This window comes from Megalobrama amblycephala, linkage group LG15 (genome assembly GCF_018812025.1).
Source record: "Megalobrama amblycephala isolate DHTTF-2021 linkage group LG15, ASM1881202v1, whole genome shotgun sequence".
In the NCBI taxonomy this organism is placed as follows: domain Eukaryota; kingdom Metazoa; phylum Chordata; class Actinopteri; order Cypriniformes; family Xenocyprididae; genus Megalobrama; species Megalobrama amblycephala.
Window position 1 is genome coordinate 22,489,855 of NC_063058.1, and position 12,203 is coordinate 22,502,057.

The following is a 12,203-nucleotide window of genomic DNA, read 5'->3' on the forward strand; positions in this document are numbered from 1 at the left end:
GTAAATTATTTTAAAAAAATGAAACTTTCATTTATACTAGATTCCCTACAAGTAAAGTAAAACATTTCAAAAGTTTTTTTTTTTTTTTTTATTTAATTAGTTGATTAGAGCGTACAGCTAATGAAAGTCCAAAATCCAGTATCTCAAAATATTAGAATATTTACATTTGAGTTTCATTAAATGACCATCCCTACAGTATAAATTCCAGGTATCTCTTGTTCTTTGAAACCACACTAATGGGGAAGACTGCTGACATGGCAATGGTCCAGGAGACAATCATTGACTCCCTCCACAAAGAGAGTAAGTCACAGAAGGTCATTACTGAATGGGGTGGCTGTTTACAGAGTGAAATATCAAAGCATATTGAATGCAAAGTTGACTAGAAGGAAGAAATTGGGTAGGCAAAGGTGCACAAGCAACAGGGATGACCACAAGCTTGAGAATACTGTCAAGTAAAGCTGATTCAAACACTTGGGAGAGCTTCACAATGAGTCAAATGAAGCCGGAGTCAGCGCATCAAGAGTCACCACACTCAGACATCTTCAGGAAAAGGACTACCAAGCCACTTCTGAAACAGAAACAACGTCAGCAGCATCTTACCTGGGCTAAGGAGAAAAAGAACTGGACAGTGAACAGTGGTCGAAAGTCCTCTTTTCAGATAAAGGTAAATTTTGCATTTCATGTTGAAATCATGGTCCCAGAGTCTGAAGGAAGACTGGAGAGGCACAGAATCCAAGCTGCTTGAAGTCTAGTGGGAAGTTTCTGAAGTCAGTAATGATTTGGGGGGCCGTGACATCTGCTGGTGTTGGTCCATTGTGTTTTATCAAGTGCAAAGTCAATGCAGCCATCTTCCAGGAGATTTTGGAGCACTTTATGCTTCCATCTGCTGACAAGCTTTATGGAGATGCTGATTTCCTTTTCCAGCAGGACTTTAGCACCTGCCCACAGTGCAAAAACCACTTCCAAGTGGTTTGCTGACCATGATATTACTGTGCTTTATTGGCCAGCCAACATGCCTGACCCCTGAATCTATGGGATATTTTCAAGAGAAAGATGAGAAACAGTCGATCCAACAATATGCAGATGATCTGAAGGCTCAATTGTGCCTCAGCAGTGCCACAGACTGATCACTTCCATGCCACACTTCACTGATGCTGTAATTTGTGCTAGGAGCAAGTAATTTGCTATAATATGTGCTGCCGACCAAGTACTGAGTGCACAAATGAACATACTTTAAAGAACTTGAACTTTTCTGTTTTGAAAATCCATTTTTTGATTGATCTTAGGAAATATTCTAATATTTTGAGATACTGGATTTTGGACTTTCATGAGCTGTACGCTCTAATCATCAAAATTTAAAAAAAAAACTTTTGAAATGTTTTACTTTACATGAAGGGAATCTAGAATATATGAAAGTTTCATTTTTAAAAATAATTTAAAATAAAAAAAATGAACTTCTAATTATATGACCAGCACCTGTATAGGAAAGAAATCCAAAACAATTGTAAATCTTAAATCCTTAATATACAGTAAGTGCACAATACAAAGTAATCAATACAATATCATTCTAGGTTGCAATGTGCTTAAGAACTGTTTTACAGAGATCATAACAGGCGAATTTTCCCTGATCTTTATGATCTGTGTGTACAATGAAATCATACTGTGAAGACCATCTAATGGATCTACTGGATTTCTTAAAGGCACAGAACAAAAAAACATGTTGGGTCAGAGAAAGGTTTGAAAATGGTCATGACAAGCAGTAAAAAAAGGATAAATATCTATAAATAAATACACATTTCATTTGAATAATTAATTAAATTATTAGTGTGTGTATATATATGACCCCTTTAGATGCATATATCTACATAGAATATGTGAATATATAAACCCACATTCAAAAAGACCCAAGTTTCTTCTAACACAAAGTTAGGAGCGACATCTAATCTCAAGCTGTTCATCGATGGGCCATTTCTTACAGACTTTGCGTTCCTTGCATGCATTTAGAATATATAGCTAAACGGCTGGCCAAATGAGTGTGATCTGAGTCATCTTTCCACTGAACGCTACATTCTTAAAGGCCACCCGCCTTCCACAGAGAGCGAGAAAAACTCATCTAGGCTTGATGAATTCCTCCTCCTTGTCATTTCATGCCTACAGTGGAACTCCTGGAGGTAAGATTGATTCAAGTGATCTCTGAGAAAAAGACTCTTGCATTTACCTGGACAAAGTAGTAATCAGCAATCAAAGTGCACTTAAAATACTCAGAACACTATTTACTTATAAAATTAAAGTAACTGTGTCTATAAATACACAATAACTCCACAACTACTCAACAAATGTGGAACTTAATAAACTAAAACCAATAAGATGAAATCAAAAATGAGGGGCGAAGTATTGACTGAATCTGTATTGATTGGAAGAACAGTCCATGCTCCTAAGTAAACAATGTTATTGAGATCACATACAATCCAATTTCAGTAATGTGAAAGTGTGTCTCATTCAGCTCCAAGTTAGTACACTGGCCAGGGAGTCTGCAATCTCTAGGGCTGTCCAAGTGTAGATATATAAAGACAAAGTTTGACTTTTCAGTCATTAAACGAGATTCTGACTCTACTTTTCTCTCATCTCTAATGTGCATTGTTGCAAAATTTATACAGAAATTAATTTTTTACACACTATTTCATCTGTTTTGCTTAATAAAATACAAAAAGAGTCTCATTCTGGGTTCAGAAGTGTGACAGAGCTACATTTGCACTTCAGAGCTGCGCAGCTGGCATATTTTCAATGTGTCTGCGGTGTCAAAACAAGTCACTACGCTAATGGGGAGCTGATGAGATAAGAGGGATTTCATGCTCAAGGTCTGAAGATAAAAAGCAAGTGTGAGATGTTCCCAACAGATTTGTAAGTCAGCGATCTATAGAAATGAAATAGAGCAGTGACCTTAAAAAGGTTAGATTGGCACATTGTGTACATCTGAATAATGAATGACTGTGTAAAAATGTTTTTAATTTAAAACATAACTGAACATGCTGTTAACATAAAGAGACATTTAAAACATGTAGGAGCATTTTTTATAAAATTATTCTATATAAAGGCGTAACTGGCATCTGGACTGAATCGGTTTCTGATAAAGCAACTCCCAACCACCAGAGGGAGCCCTTACCGTGACTCTATTGTTTGGTTTCAAGATTTAAAGTTGTAATTATGATAAATAAAGCCACAGCTGTGAAATTTAAAGTCGCATGGTGAGATATAAAGCTGTCGATCTTCATGAAGTCTTGTTTTTGACCTTTATTTTTCATTTATGGTATAATAATGGATATGATATTGGATTTTTGACTCTTTCTTGACCTTGCATGATCCTGTTTGAGAATTGATCTTTGGATTTGCTAATCTTACTTTCCAGGTAACCTTCCCATGGTTTCACAGACAAGGCTTAAGCTAGTCCTAGACTAAAATGCATGTTTGAGCTGTTTGAACTGAAAGCAAATTGTACTGATATATCTTAAAATATATCAGTGCCATTGTTTTGTCTCAAGATGCACACCAGTAATGTTTTTTTCAAGTGTACATTTATAAAAGTTACTTAAATATCCTAATTGAACTAAGGTCTAATCCTGGCTTAGGCAAAGCCCTGTCTGTGAAACCGGGCCCTTATTTTTTAAAAAGTTTGGGGTTGGTAGTTTTTTTTCTTTAAATGTTTTTGAAAGTCTTTTATGCTCACCAAGACTGCATTATTATTTGATTAAAAGTACAGAAAAATGGCAATACTGTGAAATATTACTCAATATTTCACAGTATAACTACAGTATTTGAATATATTGTAAAACGCATTTCATTCCTGTAATCAAAGTTGAATTGTCAGCATCATTATCACATGAGTCACATGATCTTTCAGAAATCATTCTAATGTGCTGATTCGCTGCTTCTTAATATTATCAATATTGAAAACAGTTTTTTTTTTTTTTTTTGGAAAACGAAATACATTTACTTCTTTAAAAACACAAGAATATTTCACGCTACTTTTGAGCGTTATTTTTAACACCATACTCACTGTGGTCTGGAGGCTTCAGCTTGATCCGTCTGGAGCTTCTCTCCTCCCTCCACCTCCATGGTGCAGTATACAATTCGGTTAGGAGCAACGGATTTCAGCCCCTGCACCTCTATGATCACAATCTGAGCAAAAGTCGCAAGACCACATGATCAGATTGAGTGACAATTAAACATAATGTAGAGTTCTGATCACTTTTCATGGACATGCTTTTTAGCAACTAGCTGTTGAACTAACCCACTTGATCTATTATGAAAAAATCCCTAGTTTTATTCAACCATTCCAATGTTTCATAGCTGTGTAATGTGAAACCATCACAACCCACATATTGATCTGTAATGCAATGATTGATGGTGACTTTATCAGTCTCACCTCCAGACTAAATGACAGCACTACGTCAGATTTGGAGAGAGGCAAGTCGTTCTCGTCGCCGATGTCCAGGAAGCTGTTCATGGGTGTGAGTTTGGGCTTGATTTTGGGCTTGAAGTCTTTAGCCACAGGCTGGCTCTCCAGGTTAGCCATCAGCAGGTTAACGGATGACCTGAGCTCCTCCACGTACATCATCTCCATGTCTTTGGAAATAAATTTTGGGAACTTTCTCTCCTATCAGACGCAGCATAAACAGAATGAACATTGTGACTTTCAGGAATCCGTACAGTTGATTCAGCCTCACAATTAGTGCACAATATGCTATTTATTTATTTACTTATTCATTAATTCACTGATTCATTCATTCGTTTGTTAATTCGTTCATTCATTAACTATATGACTGATTGGTCCACAAAAATCTAAAAAAATGGCCTAACCAATAGTAAAATCTATTTTTCTTTTTTATGTAATGTTGACTATCAAAAATATGCTAAAAAAATAGCCCAACTAATAGCATTTAAGAAAAAGAAGAAAAAAAAAACATTTAAAAAAAAAAATAATAAGATTTATTCTTATTTACTTACTTGTTATGTATTTTATATTATTTATTATTTAGTACATATTTACTTCACAATATGCTAAAAATAGCATAACTTTGAATATTTTTTGAAAAAAAAGTGCCTTTTTTAAAATACCATTTAATTGTATTCTTTTTTAATTATTTTACTTTCTCCGTATTGCTCCGAATGAGTCCACAACATTATTGACTCAATCCACAAAAAATAGCATAACCAATCTTCTTCTTTTTTTTTTTTTTTTTCAGAATAAATGTTTTTATTCTTATTTATCAAATTGGCTAGTTCAAGACTTTTGTGAATCTTTCTGATGGAGTCATCAAGAAGAACCGGATTGTAATCATTTATCCGCAAATCATGTCTTTTCCTGTGTAAAGGAAACACTGATGTGCACTCTGTAATGAACTAAAGCCACCTCACAAGATGATATCTACAGTAATTAAAATGCATATGGACGCACACAAACAAAAGACACAAAATCTCAGGTGTAATTCCATTTTTCGTCAGGTGTTTCCACCGAAAAGATACTGTAGAAGCAGGTTGAAGGTTTCTTACTCTGGCTATTTTCTCGGCCAGCTGCAGTCTCCCGTCCAGCTCTCTGCGGATCTGTGCCGCCTGCTCGTCCACATTGTCCAGCTGCACGGGGAACAGAAAACAAAGCTTATCTATTTGACACGGTTTACTAAACACATTACCACAGGTAGATCTGGATAGATCAAAGCTGGCCGTGGTGAAAAGGCAGGAAAGATGAGCTTAATGACTACCGTGATTAGTCATGTAATCTCTTTTGAGCCTCATGAAGCAGCGGTGGTAGTTGGACAGGCCAAACCGAGGAGATATGAGATCATAAAAACGTTTAATGTCTTTATCTGTTCACTGAGCGGCTCTGGCATGCCCTCAAATGAAACGTTTTTGGAGTGTAAAACACACACACACAGAAAGTGACACACAAATACACCCACAGAGCACTACTGGCATGTTGTCAAGACAGGGTTTCCTCTCCATGAGTGGGAAATCTCTCTGTATCATGCACACACACATACACACACACGCACCACCCCCACCGTAGCACTGTTTCCACTTGATAAGCTCTTCTCCCTGCGGCGGCAGCAGGGTGGACTCCGCTTCCATTTCATGCTGCACTATTACTGCAACATACTAGTTCACTCGGAAGTTTTTAAGTTTTTTTTTTAATTAATTGGTACTTGCTAAGGCTCATATTTGTTGATTTGAACAAAGTATAAGGTAACTAGACCAGCGCCATTTGCACTACAGTTACAGTATGAATGAACACACAGTAAATCACCTGCAACACCCTAGCAACCACCCAGAACACCTTAGCAGGGTGCTTAGCAACCACCAGAACACCACTGAAACCACCTAGTAACCACCCAGAACATCCTAGCATCCGCCTAGTCCAGAACACCCATAAACCAACCAGGACACCCTAGCAACCACCTATAAACCACCCCAACACCCTAGTAACCACCTAGTAACCTCCAAACACCCTAATAACCAGAACACTCTATAAACTACCCACAACACCCTAGCAATCACATATAAACCACCCACAACACCCTAGTAACCAGAACACTCTATAAACCACTTAGAACACCCTAGTAACCACCTAGTAACCCCCAGAACACCCTAATAACCAGAACACTCTATAAACCACCCACAACACCCTAGCAATCACCTATAAACCACCCAGAACACCCTAGCAACCACCTATAAAAAAACAGAACACCCTAGCAACCACATATAAACCACCCACAACACCCTAGTAACCAGAACACTCTATAAACCACTCAGAACACCGTAGTAACCACCTAGTAACCCCCAGAACACCCTAATAACCAGAACACTCTATAAACCACCCACAACACCCTAGCAATCACCTATAAACCACCCAGAACACCCTAGTAACCAGAACACTCTATAAACCACCCAGAACACCCTAGTAACCAGAACACTCTATAAACCACTCAGAACACCCTAGCAACAACCTATAAACCACGCACAACACCTTATAAACCACCCATAACTAATCTAGCAAACACCTATAAACCACCTACAATACCCTAGTAACCACCTAGTAACCCCCAGAACACCCTAGTAACACTATATATGGTAATATATTATATGCCATTATATTCTATAAACCAACCAGAAAACCAAGAATACAATAGCAACCACCCAGAACACCCTAGCAACCACTTAGTAACCACAAGAACACCTTGGAAACCACTTGGTAACAACCCAGAACACCACAGAAACCACCTAGTAACCACCAAATACCCTAGAAACCACATATTAACCACCCAGAACACTTTAGCAGATGTACTGTATTACAACTAAAGTAACCATTCATAGACTATAAACCACTCACAATACCCTAGTAACCACCTAGTAACCCCCAGAACACACTAGTAACACTATATATGGTAGTATATAACATACTATACTATAAACCAACCAGAAAATAAAGAATACAATAGCAACAACCCAGAACACCTTAGCAGGGTGCTTAGCAACCATCTAGTAACCACCAGAAGACCTTGGAAACCACCCAGAATACCACAGAAACCACCTAGTAACCACCAGAAGACCTTGGAAACCACCCAGAATACCACAGAAACCACCTAGTAACCACCAAAACACCCTAGAAACCACATATTAACCACCCAGAACATTTTAGCAGATGTATTACAATTGAAGTAACCACCCACACTCTATAAACCACTCACAACACCAAATGAATAAAAATGAATAAAAAAAACGTATAAACCATTGAGAACACCTATAAACCACCACCAACAACATACAAACCATTGAGAACACCATAGTAACCACCTAGTAACCACCCAGGACACCCTAGCAACAACCCAGAAAATCTTAGCAAGCGTATATCAGTGCCACAGCAACCAAGGATTTGCAATGGTCAAATGGCATATACATTTTCTTCAGAAATAACCCCATAGATGGAAAATTTAAATAAAAGGTAAATATAATGCATCTGCTTCTGTTCAATGACGATTCTACAATCAATTCATCAATTCGCTGTGTTGCTCAATATTCTATTTGAAGTGTTCTGATTTCATTTGTTACATCACAAACACAGATCTAAACAGCAGAAGAATATGCACAGATCTGGTTTTATAAGGACTTTGTTTGAGTGAAGCAGTGTGATGAGCAATCTCTGTAATGAGGCCGGATAATGTCTGCCATGCTTTGCTGAGCCGATCTTCTGCTCCCATCACATCAATGTTCATTATCGACTCATTCTATTAACATATGCAAATCCACAAACGCCTCAAAATCTCACATAAGGAGTGTGTGGGAGAAAGCAGACCAGATGAAGGTCTCTTGTCAGCCCGGAGCTTGTCTGGTCACATGTGGGAAGCCTTAATGATGTAGTTAGCCACGTCTACACAGAGGGAAAGAGGCCAACAGGTGTTAAAGAAAGTGCACCTCTGAAGCACACAGGAAGTAATGAGAGCATCACAGAAGAAAACCACTGTTAAAATCCACTAATAATACACCTAATGACCCCACCAACAACAAGAGATCAAGGTCAAGGTGGGACTGGCTGCAGTTTTCCAGGAACTGTGAATAACATTTGCACTTTGATGGTGGAAATAATACATTAAATACACATGCAAACATCCCCATGGTTTTGAGTTTACCGTAGAGGTCTTCATATTTTTTATTTAGTAAGCAATATATGTGGAAATGCATAATTAAAAGGGAACATTCTAAGGGAACCGAATGACCACTAATTAAGAATTAACGGTGCCATCCATTTCATACAGGTAATTAAGGCCTGCGCAAAAGCACATAATCAACAACATTCATAGCTTATTTATAACTAATTAGTGACTAATAACTCTTGTTTGCTGCAGCAGGCTATTTAGAAGCTATATGTCTGAATGAACACCACACGAAATGTGACATTTAATTAAGATAAGGTTGGACATGTAAGGATCACGCCAATAAGATTTTGCTTCAGCTTCACTTGTTGCATTTGGTGAATTACAAAAAGTTTCAATGAAATGACCCAGAGGAGTTCTCTGACAACCTGTCGGGTTCAGAAATCTTTTCTTTAAAGGGGACCTATTATACCCTTTTTACAAGATGCAGTATAAGTCTCTGGTGTCACCAGAATGTGTCTAAAGTTTCAGCTCAAAATAACCCACAGATCATATATTATAGCTTGTCAAATTTGCCTCTATTTGGATGTGAGCAAAAACATGCCGTTTTTGTGTGTGTCCCTTTAAATGCAAATGAGCTGCTGCTCCCGACCCCCTTTCCAGAAGATGGCAGAGCTTTAACAGCTCACGCTTCGGATACTCGGGCAACAACAAAGCTGGAAAATCTCACGCAGCCAAAATTATGATTGTCAGCAACGGTGTTCAGCCTTACATTGTTCAAACCAGAGACGGACACTGATGGAGAGACTCAGGAAGAAGTTACAACTTTTAGAATGCATATGGATGTTTGTGAATGGTTAGCGGATAAATTTATGTAGTTGCTGTGGAGTTGATTCAACTCATCGACTAGCATGTGCCGTCATGTTTGTGACCCTCGTTTGTGAAGCAGTCCGACGTGAAATGATTTGCGCAAATATATAATACTTTACCAACCTTCTTCGGCACATTTCCTTCATAACTGAAATTCAACCACGGTGTCCTCGGTCTATGGAGACTCTTATGTTCGTTGGTACATCCATAACAGAACATTTGTAATGTTTTTTTGGTGTAGACATTGTACAGCTGCAACAGCGAGTAAACAGAAATAGCAGACTGCTGCAGCTCACTCAGGGCGGTGTCCAAGGTTGCCAGGTCTGAGCAACAAATGTAACCCAATGGCCAGTCAAATGTAGCCCGGCCAAATGTTAGGCAGCCGAATTCTCCACTGAATTTGTATGCCTGGAGCACCAAAATCATAGGTACGGGGGTGGAAATGAACCCGCGGAAAACATTTTTACCCGCGGAAACAACTTAAAAGAAGCCCAATTCCGCAGGAAAACTGCAAACTTGGCAACATTAGTGGTATCTATGTTAACAGGGCAGATCATCACCAGTCATGGGGGGGCTTCCTTACTCTTACGTAAGGGTAGGGAGAAATTTGGAACAGTGCATTTGGAGAGACTGTTTATGATTTATGGGAATTTATATATATATAAAATTAAGTAATGTTAACAAATACAACTCTTGATTTTAATAATGTATTAGTAAATGTTGAAATTAACATGAACAAAGATTAATAAATGCTGTAGAAGTGCAGTTCATTATTAGTTCATGTTAACTAATGTAGCTAACTACTGAACCTTATCGTAAAGTGGTACCAAATTTGGAAAAAATAAAATTGTTAAATGATAAATTAAATAATTATAATATAAAAGTCTAATAAAATGTATTAATAACAATAACAACAATAATGATGATTATTATTAACAACAACAAACAATATTTGTAATTTCATTTTTTATTTTTGTAATTTCATTTTTAATTTACATAATTTTAATACATTTATTTTTAAAATGTAATTTAATGCATGTAATCCATTAAAAACAGATGCTAAGATTGGATTGGTGATTTTATTACCATATGTTAATATAATATAATATAATATAATATAATATAATATAATATAATATAATATAATATAATATAATATAATATAATATAATATAATATAGCATCTCTGTGACCGTACAAGCGATTTAGAGAATGGATTGCTAACTATTATAATTGTTATTAGTAGTAATAACAACAAACAATATTTGTCATTTTATAATTTTTCATTTTTGTAATTACATTTTTAATTTAAATATTTAAATAAATTTAAAACAGACGCTAAATAAGATTAGTAATTTTATTTACAATGGTCATGTCAGAGTGTTGACAATTTTAAGTTTTTCTTGCCTTTACACAGCAAGCTTTGGAAATCTATTATGATTGGCAGTTTGAAAGTTTGAAATGTCCCCAGCTGACCAGATAATTCTGTCATGAATTGCTGGTTTTGACAGCCAGAATGACCACGTCAGCCATTTCCAAACACAATGACGCAAACAGTGGCTAAATAAAGAATAATAAAACTGCCAAAACATGGACAGCATCCCACTGAAATATAACAGTGACATAGCAGAGCAGGTTTGTGTTCATAATGCATTAAAATGGCTTCATTGTGGCTTTCTTTAAGGAGAACGTACTCAATCACCTCCCCAGAGCCACACACATATGCAAACCAGATTCTTTTCTGTTGCCGTGTTACCAACTTCTTCGCTTTTCTTTAGCTGCTCTATTTTGGTTAGTTTGGCAACAATTTCTATGACAACAAGCCTTAGGAGTGCCCTAATGAAAGACGTCACCAGCCTGGAGAGAAACAAGCCGCTGTCACGCTCTAATCTTCCCCGAGCTTTCTTTACCCCCCTCATCTAAATTAGCAAACCAATTAAAAAGCAGCCATCTCCAGTCACCCAGCTTTATTCTCGCAAAGAAACTGGAAAAAAGTATGGGTTGTCTTTCTATACTAGGCTTGGCCACTTTAATGAATATTCACAATGCATTTCTAATGCTTTTGCTGACCATATAAGATCAAAGAACTGTGCTTTTTATTTGGTTGTTCATACTAGCTTTCATTTTTTGTTTTAATAGCATCTCTTATTTAAGCTTCAGTAGCAAAAAGGATGACAATCAAGTTCTGTGAATCAGTTTATTTCAATAAACCAATTCAAAACTCTGACCTCAGGATGCTGCAATATACACATATGTTATTACTACACATATGATAATACTGTAAATAACAAAAAGGCAAAGAAAACAAAACAAAAATGAAGTTAAAGATTATTTGACTGTTCATCAGTGAAATCTGGTCATGAATCAGTTCAAACTGTAAAGCCCTGGGTATATTTCTTTTCTTTTTTTTTACGCGTACGGTAGTGTATGCGCACAGTCGAACACATAGCCTTGCAAAGCATACTTCATTTGACTCGACAGATGTGCAGTTTTGAGCAATCTCTCCCCACGAGTTACAACTCATGTAAACATCATTATATTCTTTCATGCTAGAGTTGAGGGTACTTTCTAACCTCTTCACACAATCTGTCGTCTATGTAGGCCTCCATTGTCCCTGTAGCTTGCATGCGTTCCGGTCTGTTCTGTTTATGCAGGTTTTCTTTGACTACCTTGTGAATCGATGCCCCC

At 37.1% G+C, this 12,203-nt stretch overlaps 1 protein-coding gene across 14 annotated transcripts in view; it reads right to left on the reverse strand.

Annotated features, from left to right (window-relative positions):
- cadps2 (Ca++-dependent secretion activator 2) overlaps positions 1 to 12,203 on the reverse strand; it is a 193,350-nt gene that overhangs the window by 99,380 nt on the left and 81,767 nt on the right. For all 14 annotated transcript variants that reach the window (XM_048159624.1, XM_048159628.1, XM_048159625.1 and 11 more), the window contains 3 exons: positions 5,551 to 5,631; positions 4,424 to 4,654; positions 4,055 to 4,176 (listed from right to left, as the gene is read on the reverse strand). In XM_048159624.1, coding sequence (XP_048015581.1) covers positions 4,055 to 4,176; positions 4,424 to 4,654; positions 5,551 to 5,631 — 434 coding nt within the window. The remainder of the gene's footprint in view (positions 1 to 4,054; positions 4,177 to 4,423; positions 4,655 to 5,550; positions 5,632 to 12,203) is intronic.